The sequence below is a fragment of the Salvelinus sp. IW2-2015 genome, linkage group LG34, assembly GCF_002910315.2.
Source record: "Salvelinus sp. IW2-2015 linkage group LG34, ASM291031v2, whole genome shotgun sequence".
Lineage (NCBI taxonomy): Eukaryota > Metazoa > Chordata > Actinopteri > Salmoniformes > Salmonidae > Salvelinus > Salvelinus sp. IW2-2015.
The window spans coordinates 6530845-6550587 of NC_036873.1; the positions used below are offsets into that span (position 1 = coordinate 6530845).

Below are 19743 nucleotides of genomic sequence, written 5' to 3' on the forward strand. Positions count from 1 at the left end.
TGTCTGTCCTGTCTGTCTGTCTGTCTGTCTGTCTCCTGTCTGTCTGTCTGTCTGTCTGTCTGTCTGGTCTCGTCTGTGTCTCTCTCTCTCTCTCTCTCTCTCTCTCTCTCTCTCTCTCTCTCCATCTCTCCGCGTCTTCTTCTCTCAGTCTCTCTCTGTGTGTCTGTTTCGCGTCCGTCCAGCCTGTCCAGCAGATGGAACCAGTCTCTCTCCAGCGCTGTCCCGCGTCGCCCTCTGCGGCGGTACCCATGGCAACGAGATGTCGGGTGTGTACCTGGTGAGGGAGCTGCAGAGGCAGAACTGGAGAAGGCAGGGCAGCGACCTTGACCACGGTCATATCCAACCCGCGTGCCGTCCAAGTGTGCAAAAGATACAACCGACACGGAACCTCAACCGCTGTTTCACTGACGCCATACTCAGGTAAACGTTGCCATAAGCACAAATGAAACTGTACATGCAATCAGTGTGATCCATAAAGGGATCGTTCACCTCATCTACAAATGTACAAGTTATGGACCTTGTCGAAAAATGTACTATTCAGGTGTGACTTATCACGGACGCCACCCCGTACGAGGTGAGGCGAGCCCAGGAGCTGAACACTCTACTGGGGCCCAAGGGCAACGTGGGGGCCATGGACCTGGTGTGTGACCTCCACAACACCACAGCCAACATGGGCCTCAGTCTCATCTCCTACTCTGTCCAAGACTGGGTCATCATGCACATCTATAGACAAATCCAGGTGACCACAGGTTCAGTTCAATTCAATGAAATAAAGGAAAAAATTAAGGACAAGGGAAATTGAACGTCCCCTTGTCCTTAGTACTGCCAGCCCCCAATTTGGGCCATCAAATATGCTCTCTAGGGTCAAAAGTGTATCTTATTCTGTTTTGGTGTGAGAGCATTAGATTAAAATGGATTAAAGATTGATCTGCTTTAAAGGGATAGTGGATGGTTCATCTGACTGTTGCTGTCATTGAGACAACATGCCGATTGGAAGCATTGCTGTCTGGAAGGGGAAGAAAATGATTGCGTCTGTTGCTGTCTCTAACCATGTTTCCATCCACAATTTTTAAGCGAGTAAAGTCACACTGTGTGATAGAAAAACCATGACAGCTGTGATGGAAACAGGAAGTTCCAGTACAACGTATAAATGCCGACAGATMATTTGTTCCTTCAATAGGATGGGATCTGATAGGATCACCTTCAAAGTGTAAATATTGATATATTAACCATCATGTCTAAGTACAATTGGAGTCACACGGTGATATGGTGTGTGGTCCTCTCGCTACGACTCGGAAAACTATGCAGTTTGTTAGGTTACAGATTGAATAAATGATGATGAACTTCACAGGTTGGTGAAAGTGCGCAGTGATGAGCTTGATGTTCCTTTCCAATAAATATAGAGAGTCTTTATCTGGTGACATGATGATCGATGCTTGACTGYCGTTTGACAAATAAAAAATATTCTCGCTCTTGTCCATAATAATCTCATATAATGTAGACTAGCCTACAGGTTGTATCTGTATCTGCGAGCTGTTGTGCAGTGCTGTTGGCTAGAGTGCAAGTGGCAAGAACAGAGTAGGTACATTTGCTATTTTACAGATAGTTTTGTCACAAAAAAAATCTGTAGAGTTGAAAATGTGATGGAAACACATTGCGAAAAAGTAAAATTTGTCTGCGCTATGTCATCACACACTAATTTTTATCTGCAACAAGTCTGTTTGGGTGGAAATTGGCATAGTTTATTAATGCGGATTTTAGAATATTCGTATGAAAATCTGTTGCCAATTGGATGGAAATGTAGCTACAGATACAATGCTGGTTGGACTTTAATAATCTGATTGGAGTGTATAATTTCAACATGACTCGATTGCTGTCTTAAAGGGGAAGTGCATGCACCATCTGACCCAGTTTCTATGAGGAGAAGGGCATCATCTGACTGCTATAATCTGGGTTCTACTGGAGTGTAAAGAGTTCATCTGTTGTGTTCTCAGAGGAAGATAACCTCAGCGCCCGTGAGGTTTATCCTGCTGGATCTACCCCTAGCTGATGCCTACTCTCAGGACTCCCTGGGCAAGCATGGCTTCTGTAAGTCTTTGTGCTTGTGCTGTGTGTTCATAGGAAACACACCATGCAATCTTCTTCCTGTCATAAGAAACCAGTGTGTTTTCAGTATGTTTTCCCATTTACATGACAAATGTATTCCTTCTGATGGTGTCACTCCACAGCGATAGAGGTGGGACCTCAACCCCATGGTGTGGTCAGAGCCGACATCTTCAACATCATGAAGGAGGCGGTCGACCAGACACTAGATTGGGTCCAGTGCTTCAACTCAGGTACTTGAACTCCCATCAACGGTAAACATTGCTGACCTCTCACATCCCCTACACACAGAATACACAACCCTCGATCATCGTTACCAAGTCTACTGCCTTGGTCAACAACAAGAATAGCATAAACATAATTCATACCTACAAGCATCTAGCTCCCCTGTACCAGGAACAGATACAATGAGATTTTCTTCACGCACATGGGCCTACCATTCAACACTATGCTGTTGGTCTTCACTGCATTTATGGTTATTGTATTTTGAGTATTTTTTTCTATCTTGTGTACTGTAACTGGCCTGTGCTCTTTTATATAATGTATATGTACAGTACCAGTCAAAGTTTGGACATACCTACTCATTCAAGGGTTTTTCTTAATTTTGACTATGTTCTACATTGTAGAATAATAGTGAACACATCAAAACTATGAAATAACACATATGGAATCATGTGGAAAACACAAAAGTGTTAAACAAATCAAAATATATTTGAGATTCTTCAAAGTAGCCATCCTTTGCCCTGATGACAGCTTTGCACACTCTTGGCATTCTCTCAACCAGCTTCATGAGGTAGTCAACTGGAATSCATTTCAATTAACAGGTGTGCCTTGTTAATTTGTGGAATTTCTTTCCTTCTTAATGCGTATGAGCCAATCAGTTGTGTTGTGACAAGGTAGGGGTGGTATACAGAAGATAGCCCTATTTGGTAAAATACAAAGTCCATATTATGGCAAGAACAGCTCAAATAAGAAAAGAGAAAGAACAGTCTTCCACAGGAAAGGAAGACCCAGGGGTACCTCTGCTGCAGAGGATAAGTTCATTAGAGTTAACTGCACCTCAGATTGCAGCCCAAATAAATGCTTCACAGAGTTCAAGTAACAGACACATATCAACATCAACTGTTCAGAGGAGACTGTGTGAATCAGGCCTTCATGGTCGAATAGCTGCAAAGAAATCACTACTAAAGGACACCAATAAKAAGAAGAGAGTTGGTGGGCCAAGAAACATGAGCAATGGACATTAGACTGGTGGAAATCTGTCCTTTGGTCTGTTGAGTCCAAATTTGAGATTGTTGGTTCCAACCACCGTGTATTCGTGAGAAGGAGAGTAGTTGAATGGATGATCTCCACATGTGTGGTTCCCACTGTGAAGCATGGAGGAGGAGGTGTGATGGTGTGGGGGTGCTTTGCTTGTGACACTGTGATTTATTTAGATTTCAAGGCACACTTAACCAGCATGGCTACCACAGCATTCTGTAGCGATACGCCATCCCATCTGGTTTAGTGGGACTATTATTGTTTTTTCAACAGGACAATGACCCAACACACCTCCAGTCTGTGTAATGGCTATTTGACCAAGAAGGAGAGTGTTGGAGTGCTGCATCAGATAACCTGTCCTCCACAATCACCTGACCTCAACCCAATTGAGATGCTTTGGGATGAGTTGGACCGCAGAGTGAATGAAAAGCAGCCAACAAGTGCTCAGCATATGTGGGAACTCCTTCAAGACTGTTGGAAAAGCATTCCTCATGAAGCTGGTTGAGAGAATRCCAAGAGTGTGCAAAAGCTGTCATCAAGGCAAAGGGTTGCTACTTTGAAGAAACCAAAATATAAAATATATATTTTGATTTGTTTAAAACTTTTTTTGGTTACTACCTGATTCCATATCAAGACAAATTCCCCTTCAAGAGAAATTACATTTTAGATTCTATTCTAGTCATTAACCAATTACAAACCTTCTCTCATCTTATCTCTACCAGGGTGTGCCTTTGAAGGTGGYGAGGTGGACGATGTGTACACCTTTGTGAAGAGTGTATACTACCCAAGAGACCCAGAGACCAATCAAATCACTGCTGCCGTACATCCCCAACTACAGGTTCAGGAACATTCTGCACTTGTATATAATTTAATCTAGCTGCAGTTGGTTAAAGTCCAGTACATGAACCCTTTAATGCATAGCTGCGGGAAGTAAGGGTGCCTGGGGTGCTGCAGCACCCTCTGACCAACAACCAACAAAAAATATATATTACTCCTGTCTGGACAGACAAATTTAAATTATTCAAAATACTAAATCAGAGAGCATAATTTAGCTACAGAGGATAAATAGCTTCTAAAAAAATAGTTGTGAATTAAGTTTTATCACAAGCACTTACAGTTGSGACCTATGCAATTTGGGCAGCATGCGAGCCAAGTATAAAACAACTTTTTGAGTTGTGGCCATACTGTAGATATAATCCATGGAAGGATTTTGGAACTTCTAACCATGGCACTTTGACTGTTACACTCATAGGTACACTAGCAATGACTGCCAGTCCTGACATGAATGGGGACTGTCATTTTTGGACTATATTTCTATGGTTGGTTACAGCTGCCAGTTTGCCTTTCACAAATTTCAAAATACAATTTGGAGAAAAACATAGGTCTACCGTTCGAAAAGAAAATGGCAACTGTTGAAAAATTCCTAACAACTTTTTAGTGATTCTGAGTGAACAGCATTGTTTTTCAAAGTAGCTTATCTTGAGATATTGTCACGAGCTCACCGGCTATCACCAGTGAGTAGCCTCTGCTTCATCTTCATCTTTGGGTGAATCAGTGTCACTGGGAAGTTTATTTTGTAGCCTACTGTAGCCTATACTATATACTGTATACAGTATACTACATATCAGGGTTTCCGATTATCAGAATTTGGCGCCGGACGAGTTATTGGGAAGATTTTTATTTATCGGACATTTGAGAAATTTACCGGTCATTCATATGCATTGGGTGCTTAACGCATTAGATCGTCCACCCACGCAGCCAGCGCCATCAATAAACGATGGATGTTGGCCAAATGAGCCACATTACATGTCCTTAAAAACAGCCTATAACAAATGACAAAAACACTATTCCTTGTGTTTCCATGTTTAGCAAAATGCTAAACTTTATAGCATGTTGTATTATTGGTTTTAAGTTTCCTAAAACAATAATTGTCCACCTCACTGTTCAGCTGTCAGAGATTTGTGCACTAAATGCATCAGAGCATTGCATAGGCTTAGGTGTCCACTGTATGATATAACGTAAAAAACTAGTTTAAACCTTCACAGTAGTTTTGAACAGTCTATATTGCAGAAAGGACCAAGAAAGGCTAGTGCCTACCGTACTCAACACATGACAGCAATAGGCTAATGATATTTATTTTACGAAAGGCTAACTTATAACATATCTTCAACTAAATACTGAGCACATAATTAAAAAGACAGATCAAACTTCATTTAGCCAACATAAATGTCTCAAAAGAATGAAACAAAACACATTTATCATATTTTAAAGAACTGGTTTAGATGACTAAATAAGCCTACAATAATAACAATGATATACAATAATGATAAAAGAAATTCTTATGAATACATTTWWWWAAAATAAAGTTCCAAAATTGCATCCTACCTGAATAGCTCGTTGCACAGTAGCCTGAATTTGGACATTTGTGGGGTATTAAAGAAATATTCTGCGAAAGTATTCTATCATGAAAAATATTTAGAATTGCATTAAATGCATTTATAAAAGGCTATTTTTTTCAGACCCTGCTAAAAAATAGCACCATGTGTGGACATCCTGAAACTGTCTGCTCAACTGTATGCCGGTACACAAATGTGATTATAGGTGCATTATAGAGTCAATCACCACCTTCCGGAGACACCTGAAACCCCACCTCTTTAAGGAATACCTAGGATAAAGTAATCCTCCTAACCCCACCCCTCCCCCTTAAAAGAGTTAGATGCACTATTGTAAAGTGGTTGTTCCACTGGATTTCATAAGGTGAATGCACCAATTTGTAAGTCGCTCTGGATAAGAGCGTCTGCTAAATGACTTAAATGTAAATGTAAATGTGCATGAAATGCTTTAATATAAAGGGGATTCCCCCCATTCCAGCAACCCCAACTCAAAATATCTTCCCCCAGCTAAGCCTCATTGGTACATAGGCCTGTAGGGAATTACTGAAATGTAACCCTATGAACTTCAGGACACTAGCATACACCCACAATGACAGGTAGGCGACGGGGTACAACGTTCTTTGGGTATTTAACTGATTCCCCCTCAGGAGACTGAAAAGATTTGGCATGGGTCCTCAGATCCTCAAAAGGTTTTACAGCTGCGCCATCGAGAGCATCCTGACGGGTTGCATCACTGCCTGGTATGGCAACTGCTCGGGCTCCGACCGCAAGGCACTGCAGAGGGTAGTGCGTACGGCCCAGTACATCACCGGTGCCAAGCTTCCTGCCATCCAGGACCTCTATACAACGCGTTGTCAGAGAAAGGGCCTAAAAATGATAAAAGACTCCAGCCACCCTAGTCATAGCCTGTTCTCTCTGTTACCACACGGCAAGCGGTACCGGAGCGCCAAGTCTAGGTCCAAGAGGCTTCTAAACAGCTTCTACCCCAAGCCAAGACTCCTGAACAGCTAATCAAATGGCTACCCAGACTATTTGTACCCACGCTGCTGCTACTCTCTGTTATTATCTATGCATAGCCAATTTAATAACCCTACCTGCATGTACATAATTATCTCAATTACCTCGACACCGGTGCCCCTGCACATTGACTCTGTACCGGTACCCCCTGTATATAGCCCCGCTATCGTTATTTACTGCTGCTCCTTAATTTTTCGTTTACTTTTTGGGGGGTATTTTCTTAAAACTGCATTGTGCTGGTTGAGGGCTTGTAAGTAAGCATTTGACTGTTGTATTCGGCGCATGTGAATCTAAATGCAAAGCATGCTGATGTGAATCTTTCTCTCCAGGACCGTGACTTCTGCCTCCTCCATCCGGGAGATCCCATGTTCCTGATGTTTTCTGGGGAGATACTTAAGTACGAAGGGGAAGAAGTCCTCCATCCCTTCTTTGTGAACGAGTGTGCGTACTATGAGAAGAGTATTGCCTTCCACCTGGCACGAAAGATGACAGTCACTATACCCCCCTTGCAAGTGAAGAGAGATTGATGAAGGGAAAGGGGGAGGAACAAAGAGTTTAAAAAGAGTGAGAGAATTAAAGGGAAAACACACACACACAGAACCTTAAGAAGCACTAACTAGTCTAACCTGATTTTCAATTGATTTTTAATTCCATTGTTTTTTATCATCCCCAAATAACCTCAGGAATACTGTATGTGAAATTATGCACAGTTCAATGCAATAATCTAGTATGTCAATTAAACATTTCMATTTTTTGTTGTCTTCATAGTGATGTAATGTTGCATTTCACTGCTCCGTTTAACCTGGTGTTTTCTAGGTACAGACGACACCTTTGAGATAGTTTAATGTAGGAAAAGGTTACAACGGTATGAATGCAGAATGACGTCATGCAGAAATGAGCTCGAGTTTGCCATGAAGTTGGATGACTGATAGGTGGTTGTGGAATGGATCTTGGCAGGCATCGTCAGAGGTGGTGTCGCAGCATCGAGAGGAACCCTGGATGATTCAAGGAGCTTAATGGTTTGCAGTGGTTGAAAGGTCATTATGGTTTAGGGAGGTCGATGGGAAGTGATGGTTCGGGAGGATGACTGCTTGGTCGTCGAGGTATCGTCAGATGAAGACAGTGTTTGGGGTGGGAGTCCTGGAGGCATCTTCTTGGTGCAGAGTTAATGTATCCTGGAAAAAAACAGGAAGAGCAGAGAGGGGAGGAGACGGGGGTGGTGAAGGGATGCGAAATGCTACAGAAGATCACGAATATATACAGCACAGCCATTGATTGGCGGATGAAGTAAATTGTTTGATTGTCAAAAGGGAAAGAGATGTAAATTGTTTCAGGTGTGGTCTTCCCTCCTGAACTTTAGATGTTACACACAACACCATTTAATTATCTAAAACACACATACAATATTAACACTCAGACAGGAGGTCAGCAGAGGTGAACTTTATTCTTATGGAAACAGGTACGCTTTAGGTATAGTCACATAAAAACACTTACAAAAGCCACAAGTTGTCTCATTTAGACACCCTTCATAAAACGGTGTCCCAGTAAACAATATCTGTTGAGTGCTCATTTACCAAGTGTACTTGGAGTTAGTGCCCGTTGTCTTGTCATTGGTAGTTTCAAGTAGGCTTCAGAAAAGCTAAGTATTGCAACTGCATTTACTTCAACATAATCAAAACAATATCATGGACATCAAGAGGAAGATCAAAACACAGGTTAGCTATAGTGSCGTCAAAACAACCCGGGATAACATGTCTTTACATTCAAATAAATATGGATGACAATGGCAAAGTGGTTACATTCCAAATCAACATATGACACAAAATTAAACTGAACATTCTCATCAGCTGAAATAAAAAAGGGAAATGTAGGCAAACGGGGTCAAAAGTCACTACAACGCTCTATAGATATAACATAATACAAAACTTCAAAAAGCAACAACAAAAAACGAACCGTTTAGGAAAACCTAGAAAAAAAGGCTAGGATTGCAAAAAGCATTCATTCATAAATGGTAGCGATGGCAACAAAAGCAAAGGCAAAATATGACTCCAATCGTTGTTAACCTGAAGAAAAAAAAGCATCGCTAAAGATTCACCAACAAAACAGTTTAAGAAAAACAAACGTACMTCACCTTCTCACAATCAACCACAGGTGTTGTTAAACATTATACACATACAGTACGTGCTGCTGGGGACAAATTCATCTGAAAGTCMAATCAAATCAAACGCTTGCCTCTACGACAGTGAGAAGCTCTTAGGATATGTTTATACAGGCAAAGTCTCGTTTGAGGTTACGTTGGCTAGTGTGAGCTGTCGAACAGTTGTGCTTGAGGTGGAGAGATTCTTTGCGCCACCCTGTGGGGTGTAGTTAAGGTGTCGAAGGTTTAGTCACCCTAAAATCTGTCAATCAGGTGTAGTAATGGGGAAGATTGTCATGACGACACTGTAAAGGCGTAGTTGTTACAGAGTGAATCATTGGGCCACCCTGTGCTCTAAATCACTCGAGTTGTGTTCAGTAGGGCACAACGTTGTGGAGCCTTCAGATACTCTGACATGACGAGTAAGAAACGTCAGCTCTAATTATCACATTTCTATTTGCAATGTTTCAGTACGTTGCACCCCTCTGAACGTGACCCAGATTCTACTTACCAACAGGACGTTTAACAGCTTCGGTGCTGGGCTAAGACAGACGCGAACACACAGGCCTTTCAAGAGCAGAGGAGTATCCTAGGAAGCAAGCTAAAACTGAAACTATACTCAAACTATTTTTCCAAAATGAACTAACCGTCTTTATTTTATTACTTCTCATGAATGCTGACTTTGGTGTGCTTATCAATGCACAAGCACTTTCTACCCACTCCTATCAATATTGTTTTATTTATTAAGTTATACAAAAGTGTTACATTGAGTGAAGTTTAAAATGCTTTCTGTCATTACTAAATGTGTAAATACAATTTTTATTTACACAAACAAACTATTTGATTAAATTAAAATATATATATATTTTTTTATATATTTTTTATATTGAATCATTCGTCTTCCTCAAATGAAAGGGATGACGATGCAATCTTTGATCGAGAGGTATCGGATTTCATTGGTCCTCAACTCACGGCTCAGTCATTTTATTCAGGGTAAGTGGAGTTAGCTGCGAGTTAGCCCGGCCCGGAGCAGGTTAGTTCTGATGGATCCGTTGCCATAGAAATGTACTTGGCCAAAAGGTAAGCCACTTTCGTATGACTGGTGCCCCGAATTGAACTCCGAGTTGACCAAAGTCACCTGGCTAATTACTCAAACCTGCTTCGTAGGATACCCCTCAGGAGTATACTGCCATTTAGGATTAGTTTAGAGTCACATTCAGTTAAACATGCAGTTCGTAAAATGTTTAGAAACGTAGCCATTTCATAGAAACAATCTCACCTTCTACAAAAATTGGAGTCTGCATGTTACTGGCAACACTCTACAACTTCACATCTTCCATTTCAAAACGTTATGCTCTTACTGAATGCAACCCTGTCGTATAAAAGAAACCCCAGTCTCTTTAGGCCACCCGGTAGGCCGTCATGCGGGTGTAGTTCTGGCGGTGGCTCCGGGCGGCCCACAGGAAGAGGGCGGCCGCCATCATCTGCAGTGGCGAGGAGATGAGGGCCAGGTACAGGGACCAGCCCAGGGAGCCGTCCACACCGTCGGGAAGCACAGAGACCCTGTGGAGCAGGTCCATGCCAGCCAGGAAGCAGCACACCGTGCCTAGGGAACACAGACCTGGATGGGAAAGACAACAATGAATGTAACTTTATGCAATTGTACATTTTACTTAATTGAAAACCCTTCTGCTTTGTCAAAATGTTCATGTGTATTTCATGCCAATAAAACACAATTGAATTTCATTAAGAGAGAAATCGAGATGTGGTAGGCGGCATGAATCATGAATGCCTTAGCTTTCATTCATACCTTTACATGTTGTTGGGTGTAAAGTTTGTGTGTGTGTTCGTGTGTGGTGGGAGGGTTAAGTTGAGGCACTGTAGTTCTCAAACCTGCCAGCAGGTGGAGCACTCCAACGGCCAGGGTGGGGGTGATGCTGCGGCAGAGGCAGGCGCAAACGCCGACGAGTCCGCTGAGGAACACAAAGGCTAGGGACACCAGAGGCAACAGGAACTGGCACCTCCACAGGTCTGCTCAGACACCGAGAGAAACCAACTTAGAAATGTCAGAAAAGTGCAGTACAAATTAAGTTATTTTTATAGTTTCGTAGACGGATAAACACTATCTGAAGGAAGAGCTTTATAATGCCAAACCAATGTTTATTATGAACGCGTGGCTGTGTGTGTCTCTGTGTGTGTTTGCCTGAGAGAGAAAGGGAAAGAGATGAGGTCACATGACTGTCAGTAACAATAAGAAACAACAGTGGAAATCACCACATTTACAAACCTCATTTCTATGAAACACAAGTTTCGTTTGAACCAAGGTTATTATAGTAAATGAAAACAAACGAATCAGGATTTTTCCCCCCGTAAACTGAAGTAAAATCATTAACAAACCCGTTTGAAAAACACAAATATTTAGTTTTAGTTTTTCTCTCTCGGGCCACACAGATTGGGTTTGAGTGGTAAGGTTCAAGCAACCGACTGTAGACGAAAGTCGAGGAGTGACGTCGGCGTAGGTGCAACTGCAGAACAGGGGATCCAAATCAAAGTGATATTTGAGACCTCTCTAATTAATTGTAAACGTTACGCCTATGTTTTCTGTTTGTGAGTGTGATATGGGGGTTTAGAAAAKKTTATTTCAACATTTATAAAGKAAAAAAAYGCATAAACAATAGTGGCTATGTTGACACTGGCATCATGTTGAYCTGAGCCTTGCTGTTTGAAAACCACTAATKTCACAGATGCACCTCCCCAGACTTCTCTCAAAGACTTCCGTCAACAGGCGGCTTTGTTAGCCTCACTACTCGATCGCATCCAATGAGAGGAGCGTGACGCAAGACTTTGCTCTAACACAGAGTAGCTGTGCATGTGCGCTTCACGCTTCTACAACGTGGTAGCCACAGGGCTAAACAGCTGAGAAGTTGAGCCTGGCGCTTTAACGCTGCTGGTTGTTGAGGAAATCTACCCAGTACTCCGGTTTACTTTGTACATCATCTCACGTAACCTATGACCTGACCCATCACCTGATGCATTACTGCCCCAGTGGCAAGACGTGACATCTCAAAACTGACTATACAACACAAACGTATCCTAGCCTCCCACGCATAGGCTACTTTCTGTCCCTAAAACTAAAACTGATTCTAAATAATATAAAAATGAAAAAACACATGTTTTCATAAAACAAACTAAATAAAAACTAGTGAACCTTGTTTGAACTACAGTATGTTTATACAGTGCCTTCAGAAAATATTCAGACCCCTTGACTTTTTCCACATTGTTAGGTTACATCCTTATAAAAATTTTGGCTAACAAACATTTTTTTTTTTTAAATCACATTTACATAAGTATTCAGACCCTTTATTCAGTACTTTGTTGAAGCACCTTTGGCATCAATTACAGGCTCGAGTCTTCTTTGGTATGATGCTACAAGTTTAGTTTCTCCAATTCTTCTTCTCTGCAGATCCTCTCAAGCTCTGTCATATTGGATGGGGAGCGTTGCTGCAGGTCTCTCCAGAGATGTTTGATCAGGCTCAAGTCCAGGCTCTGGCTGGGCCACTCAAGGACATTTGGAGACTTGTCCCGAAGCCACTCCTGTGTTGTCTTGGCTGTGTGCCTAGAGTCGTTGTCCTGTTGGAAGGTGAACCGTCGCCCCCAGTCTGAGGTCCTGAGTGCTCTGGAGCAGGTTTTCATCAAGGATCTCTCTGTACATTGCTCTGTTCATCTTTCCCTTGATCCTGACAAGTCTCCCAGTCCCTGCCGCTGAAAAACACCCCCACAGCATGATGCTGCCACCAATAGGCTTCACCGTAGGGATAGTGCCAGGTTTCCTCCAGACGTGACACTTGGCATTCAGGCCAAAGAGTTCAATCTTGGTTTCATCAAAGCAGAGAATCTTGTTTTTCATGGTCTGAGAGTCTTCAGGTAACATTTTGGCAAACTCCAAGCGGGCTGTCATGTGCCTTTTACTGAAGAGTGGCTTCCGTCTGGCCACTCCACCATAAAGGCCTGATTGGTGGAGTGCTGCAGAGATGGTTGTTCTTCTAGAAGGTTCTACCATCTCCACAGAGGAACTCTGTCAGAGTGACCATCAGGTTCTTGGTCTCCTCCCTGACCAAGGCCCTTGTCACCCGATTACTCAGTTTGGCCGGGCGGTCAGCTCTAGGAAGAGTCTTGGTGGTTCCAAACTTCTTCAATTTAAGAAAGGCCACAGTGTTCTTGGGGACCTTCAATGCTGCAGGAATATTTTTGGTACCCATGCCCAGATCTGTGTCTCGGAGCTCTATGGATAATTCCTTCGACCTCATGGCTTGGTTTTTGCTCTGACATGCACTGTCAGCTGTGGGACCTTATCAAATCAAATTTTATTGGTCACATACACGTTTAGCAGATGTTATTGCGAGTGTAGCGAAATGCTTGTGCTTCTAGTTACGACAGTGCAGTAATATCTAACAAGTAATCTATCAATTCCACAACTACCTAATACACAGAAAAATAAGAAAAGGGATGAAAAAATAATATATACATATAAATATATGGATGAGCAATGACTGAGCGGCATAGGCAAGATGCAATAGATGGTATAGAAATACACTATATACATATGGGAAGAGTAAATGCAAGATATGTAAACAATATTAAAGTAACTAGTGATCTATTTATTAAAGTTGCCAATGATTTCAAGTCTGTATGTAGGCAGCAGCCTCTCTGTGTTAGTGATGGCTGTTTAACAGTCTGATGGCTATTTTTTCAGTCTCTCAGTCCCAGCTTTGATGCACCTGTACTGACCTCGCCTTCTGGATGGTAGCAGGGTGAACAGGCAGTGGCTCGGGTGGTTGTTGTCCTTGATAATCTTTTTGGCCTTCCTGTGATAACGGGTGCTGTTGTGCAGACTGCACCACCCTCTGGAGAGCCCTGCGGTTGTGGGCGGTGCAGATGCCGTACCAGGCGGTGATACATAGGGTTGCACATTTTGGGGAATATTCAGAGGTGGAAACTTTCCGTGGGAATTAACAGGAATATGGGAATTAACGGAAATATATAAAAATTAATATTAATACCATTTAAATGTAGATTTTTTTGCATCGGATATATTTACCATATCATATGGAGACAGAAACATAAATATTTTACATTTACATTTAAGTCATTTAGCAGACGCTCTTATCCAGAGCGACTTACAAATTGGTGCATTCACCTTATGATATCCAGTGGAACAACCACTTTACAATAGTGCATCTAACTCTTTTAAGGGGGGGGGGGGGGGGGTTTACCTTATCATAAGTAGACATAATTGCAAATGATTAAATACTTCCAATAAAAAAAAATAAGAATAATTTTGTTACGAATTGAACTTTAATTAAATGAGTTGACTCTTCACATGGGATGATTTCAATGAACAACAAAAGAAAGAATATTGAATGATCCCATCGCATCTCCCAAAAACGTTTTCAACATACATCTGTAAAATGATAGTCTAGAAACTAAAGCTGAGAAAAAATCCAACCAGGAAGTGGGAAATCTGAGGTTTGTAGTTTTTCAACTCATCGCCTATCGAATATACAGTGGGATATTGGTCATATTGCACTTCCTAAGGCTTCCACTAGATGTCAACAGTCTTTAGAACCTTGTTTGATGCTTCTACTGTGAAGGAGGGGGGAATGAGGGCTCTTTGAGTCATGGGTCTGGCAGAGTGCCATGAGCTGACCACGCGCGTTCACGTGAGAGTTAGACCTGCGTTCCATCGCATTTCTACAGACAAAGGAATTCTCCGGTTGGAACATTATTGAAGATTTATGTTAAAAACATCCTAAAGATTGATTCTATACTTCGTTTGACATGTTTCTACGAACTGTAATATGACTTTTCGTCTGAACTTTCGCATGGACTTGCCCTCGCGTCGTGAGTTTGGATTGTGTACTGAACGCGCGAACAAAAAGGAGGTATTTGGACATAAATTATGGACTTTATGGAACAAATCAAACATTTTTTGTGGAACTGGAATTCCTGGGAGTGCATTCTGATGAAGATCATCAAAGGTAAGTGAATATTTATAATGCTATTCTGACATCTGTTGACTCCACAACATGGCGGATATCTTTATGGCTTGTTTGGGCTCTGAGCGCTGTACTCAGATTATAGCATGGTGTGCTTTTTCCATAAAGTTTTTTGAAATCTGACACAGCGGTTGCATTAAGGAGAGGTTTATCTAAAGTTCCATGTGTAATACTTGTATCTTTTATCAATGTTTATTATGAGTATTTCTGTAAATTGATGTGGCTCTCTGCAAAACATTACTGAATATAACGCGCCAATGTAAACTAAGATTTTTGGATATAAATATAAACTTTATCGAACAAAACATACATGTATTGTTAACATGAAGTCCTATGAGTGTCATCTGATGAAGATCATCAAAGGTTAGTGATTCATTTTCTCTATTTCTGCTTTTTGTGACTCCTCTCTTTGGCTGGAAAAATGGCTGTGTTTTTCTGTGACTAGGTACTGACCTAACATAATCAGACGGTGTGCTTTCGTCATAAAGCCTTTTTGAAATCGGACACTGTGGTGGGATTAACAACAAGTTTATCTTTAAAATGGTGTAAAATACTTGTATGTCTGAGGAATTTTAATTATGAGATTTCTGTTGTTTTGAATTTGGCGCCCTGCACTTTCACTGGCTGTTGTCATATCGATCCCGTTAACGGGATCCCAGCCATAAGAAGTTTTTAATCAATATATGCCACAAGACCTAGAATTGCCTTGTGTGTATCCCACAAAAAAGGTTCACTGTTAAGCTAACTCTTTTGATGAATTTAAGCAAAATCCATCAAATTCCTGGGCTTAACTTCCCATGGAAAGTTTCCGGAAATTTATCGGAAAGTTTCCGACCCTTTGCAACCCTAGTGATACAGCCCAACAGGATGCTCTCAATTGTGCATCTGTAAACGTTTGAGGTATTGAGGTGACAAGCCAAATTTAGGTGACAAGCTGTTGCGCCATCTTCACCACAATGTCTGTATTGGGTGGACCATTTCAGTATGTCTGTGATGTGTACGCCGAAGAACTTAAAACTTTCCACCTTCTCCACTACTTTATTATTTATTTAAATACATTTTAGAATAAGGCTGTAACGTAACAACATTTGGAAAAAGTCAAGAGGTCTGAATACTTTTCAAAGGCACTGTATGTATGTGTGTGTGTGGCTGCAAGGCAAGACTCACATGTCCGAAGCAGGTCCTCCCCAGTGTTGTGATTCCCTGGTTCTTTGTACTTGGGTAAAAACTGCTGAGGCAGGGTGAAGCTCACACACTGTGTCACCATCTTAGGATCTGAGAAAACAAGAAACAGACAGACAGAGCGTTAGGCCGGGATTCAATCTGACGTGGATTGTCGACATTGCAGCTTTTAAAGGCAATGTTCACATGTTCGCATTCACGGTTAAACACTGCAGATGTCCGCTCAATCAGAAATAGCCTTTAAAAGCTGCATTGTCGACAACCTGCGATCATATTGAACCCCAAACTCATTGGCAGTAAGCACCAAATATTTATACTAATAGCAAACCGAGTGTTGCTCCTGTGTGGGTATCAGAAAAAAAGAGGCTTTGCTTTATAATACAATATTAGCATGGTGTATAACACTGATGGGCACAGTGATGTATAGCTGGTGTATCCAGCACAATGCTGTAATATATATATACTATATTTACATATATTCATCATAATATACAGTAATATAATATATGTAATTTAGCAGACGCTTTAAACCAATGCAACTTAGTCATGTGTTCGGTGACCCGCTCTAGTGTGTGTAGGTTCTTACCAGGCTCTTTGAACCAGTGCGACTGGCCTGGCGCCTGCACACACCTCCACCACAGCCCCAGTGTGCCGTTGAGGCGGAACAGAGTGTCGCTGTTAGCCTTTTCATCAAACTCCCCGTTGATGAAGTCCTCGCGCAGCTCCGAAGCGTTGCTGGCCTCATGGTTGCCGGGCGGACTTCGGTACTGGTACCAGTGCTGTGTTCCCACGGCAACGGAGAGATAGACTGTGGCCAGCAGACTCAGAACAGAGCCAATGACCAGGGCTGTAGCGTAGCGGTTATCCACCATGGTTTGCAATTCAAGAGTGTCTGTTTGTGGGTAAAAATGATTTTACTCTTACTGCATTTGTTAGTGTGTCGACTCGTGCCCTCCTATGAAGGGAAGTTGAAAAGTAGGGGATAAGGGCACTCACTATAAGAGGTCAGCTAGTCAGTGAGCACTTAACAGCCTTGCAGTAATGTCCTTAACACTGACAGTGCAGTTCCTGAGCATGATGGTTGTTTCAGTGCTTCCCAGCCTGTCCTCTGTGCCTTCCTTGTAGTCCAGGTCCTCACAACTCCACCATCACCAAGCAGGCCAGCTTCACTGCTTTGAAGGAGAACAAATCTGAAGAAAATGTATTGCAAACTGTCATTCAACTAAATTTTAATTCAGATCTTAGACTGGCACATGTTGGCTCTGATAGCAAGATCCTGTAACGTTAGTTAAAAAGCAGCAAAGCACAGACGAAAGGGGGTTAGCTAGCTGTCAGTATCTTGTTAAGGCGAATGCAAATAAGCATATGGTAATAATTATGAAGTAATGACATGCATCTAACTAGCTTACTAAACAGAAAACGATGTCCCTGCTATGAGAAAATAATCAAAGTGGCAAGAATTACACATATTGCCTTTTATCTACCGACTGTCATCAAACGTTAACGTTAATAACGCTAGCTAGCTAACTGATGCAAAACCGCCACGACAGAGTGGCATGTTTCTTGAAAAAATATATATTTGTTGTGAATGAACAAAGCCATCATGCATTTAAATCGATCAATGTAAAGGCTTTCAGATTAATTTAAACGATACTAACGTTTATAGCAAATACTATGAACATGTAGCTATTCAACTCACTTGATAGCGTTCCTTTTCCGTATGATTTAGGGTTTTCACTAGTTACCACAGCCACAAAGTCAAATTGGCTATGGTAAAAATTCATGAAAACAATTGTTTTATTTTTTGTCTTAATTTAAGGTTAGGCATACTGTTAGCAGTGTGGTTAGGTTCAAAATAAGATTTTATGAATATTGTAGAAATAGAGGGGTTTACGACTTTGTGGCTGTGGTAACTATTGAGGGGTGTGGCTTTTTTTGTCAAAGCAGCATCATCAGACAGCGACATGTGAAACCCTACCATGTGGGCTTTGTAGTTTTTGGTTACACATTCGCCTTTCAATACAATACAATGAGGTGGTTCTATGAATGGCGAACGAATGGAGTCTCTTTGTAGGCACTAACACAGCCATGGTTCGATTGGCGAAGCCTATATGGAAATTAATGGTGTTTTTGGAWAAACACCGAAAATAATATCTGTGGTCAACACAGGCATTTAGGCTCCCAAGTGGCGCAGCAGTCTAACGCACTGCATCTCAGTGCAAGAGGAGTCACAATAGTATCTGGTTCGAATCCAGGCTGTACCATATACAGCTGTGATTAAGAGTACCATAGGGTGGTGTCGCGGGAATATCTTATACTTTGTTCTATGAGATAATATTCATCATCTAACATCAATTTAGAATTTTTAAGCATTTATGTAATCAATAAAAGCACATTAAGGCTCCATAATTCATTAAGGTCCTGTTAACTGACTGATATTATCTCATAGAACAAAACGTATAAGATCTCCTAAGCCTGTGTTAAATAACCACAGACCTTAATATCATCATTTATCCCAAAACCCTATGCTTTCCCAATAGGAATGGCTGAACRAACCGTAAATAATTTCAGTTTTTTAGGACTACAAACGGGAAAGCGCTATAGTTGTCAGTTAATAACACATGTATTTGTTATTTCCTGTCCATAACAGTTTGATATCACTCTCTACTAGTTTCATGCTGTTAGTCTACAATATGATTCTGACAACATTCTTAAAAACAAGACCATTTCTAAGGAGGGGAGCCCGAAGTGCCAAAAACGTCAACTCGTCGGACAAGGAAATCTGTCCCACTGGAGTCGATGTCCGCACCTGTCAGAACAGAAATTACAAGGTTATGTTAGTATTCTAGGTTGCATTAGTATTTTTGTACAAGCAAGCAGTAAATTAACTAGAGACAGATATTTGGCGCCAGGTCAATCTTGATGTCTGTTGCATGAGAGCATAATGTGCCTTTGTATAAATTATCTCCTCTGTGATTTGTCATGAACATCCAGGAGACAGAATTTTCTATAAAATGCGGTAGCTAAGTCTTGATGGTTGGGCTCTCAACGTATTACCTAGGGGGGGCTCGTTGACAAGCTCCATTCCTGCAGTAATTAAATTATAAAGTTTACTTGTTTTTAAGAAATTTAAAAGTCTCTCCTTTTGATTACAATAATTCCATGACACACCCGCTGACATCGAATTAGCATGATAAAAGGAATCCTCATTAAAATCCATCGGTTTAAGCTAGATATTAGTTTTTTGTATGTGCTGTGTCTCAATCCACCGCATCCGCTGATGTTGGCCTTCCGCATCCCGGAAATTGGTCTTCTCCCGAAAATGTCTGTAGCGGACAAAGGGTTTGGCCTAAAAAACAAATATGGCCTACAAATTATGGAAAGATGAGACTGACGAACATGATGGTGTGCTCCGTTTTGCTTGCAACCCCCACAAGTGTCACGGGACCCGTCTGATGTAACACTAATATGACCACACAGAAGAAGTTGAATGGAGCTTAAGGTTGGAACTAATAACAACAAGATAACCAATATAAAACATACTGTGCCCGTAAAACGTTTATAGGTTAGGAACTTTTACAGGACCTGCTATTTT

The 19743-nt window shown here is 41.4% G+C and overlaps 2 protein-coding genes across 6 annotated transcripts in view; one reads left to right on the forward strand and one right to left on the reverse strand.

The window, feature by feature from the left end:
* Positions 1 to 7527, forward strand: part of LOC111958486 (N-acyl-aromatic-L-amino acid amidohydrolase (carboxylate-forming) B-like) — a 10025-nt gene extending 2498 nt beyond the window's left edge. Inside the window, 5 exon segments of the mRNA XM_024134830.2 lie at positions 546 to 739; positions 1995 to 2088; positions 2229 to 2336; positions 4086 to 4201; positions 7103 to 7527. Coding sequence (XP_023990598.2) covers positions 546 to 739; positions 1995 to 2088; positions 2229 to 2336; positions 4086 to 4201; positions 7103 to 7300 — 710 coding nt within the window. The 3' untranslated portion in view covers positions 7301 to 7527.
* A 671-nt stretch (positions 7528 to 8198) lies between these two features.
* LOC111958370 (claudin domain-containing protein 1) lies at positions 8199 to 17964 on the reverse strand. 5 transcript variants are annotated; one of them, XM_023979623.3, is made up of 6 exons: positions 17848 to 17964; positions 17145 to 17338; positions 16735 to 17040; positions 16134 to 16241; positions 10804 to 10966; positions 8199 to 10531 (listed from the first exon to the last, which is right to left on the reverse strand). In XM_023979623.3, the coding sequence occupies exons 3-6, from the start codon at positions 17018 to 17020 to the stop codon at positions 10252 to 10254; spliced, it is 837 nt and encodes a 278-aa protein (XP_023835391.1). In that variant the 5' UTR covers positions 17021 to 17040; positions 17145 to 17338; positions 17848 to 17964; the 3' UTR covers positions 8199 to 10251. The 5 variants fall into 5 exon arrangements, with proteins under 5 accessions (XP_023835391.1, XP_023835390.1, XP_023835389.1 ...); XM_023979622.3 differs by having other exon boundaries at positions 16735 to 17317; positions 17848 to 17962; XM_023979621.3 differs by having other exon boundaries at positions 16735 to 17320; positions 17848 to 17962.
* Positions 17965 to 19743: the final 1779 nt, after the last annotated feature.

Coding starts and splice junctions, on each gene's coding strand:
- LOC111958370 (XM_023979623.3), bottom strand. CDS start 17,020: ATGGTGGATAACCGCTACGCTACAGCCCTGGTCATTGGCTCTGTTCTG. Junction 16,242..16,734: donor GCACTGGTTCAAAGAGCCTG/GTAAGAACCTAC, acceptor TTGTTTTCTCAG/ATCCTAAGATGGTGACACAG. Junction 10,967..16,133: donor GGAGGACCTGCTTCGGACAT/GTGAGTCTTGCC, acceptor GACATTTCTAAG/TTGGTTTCTCTCGGTGTCTG.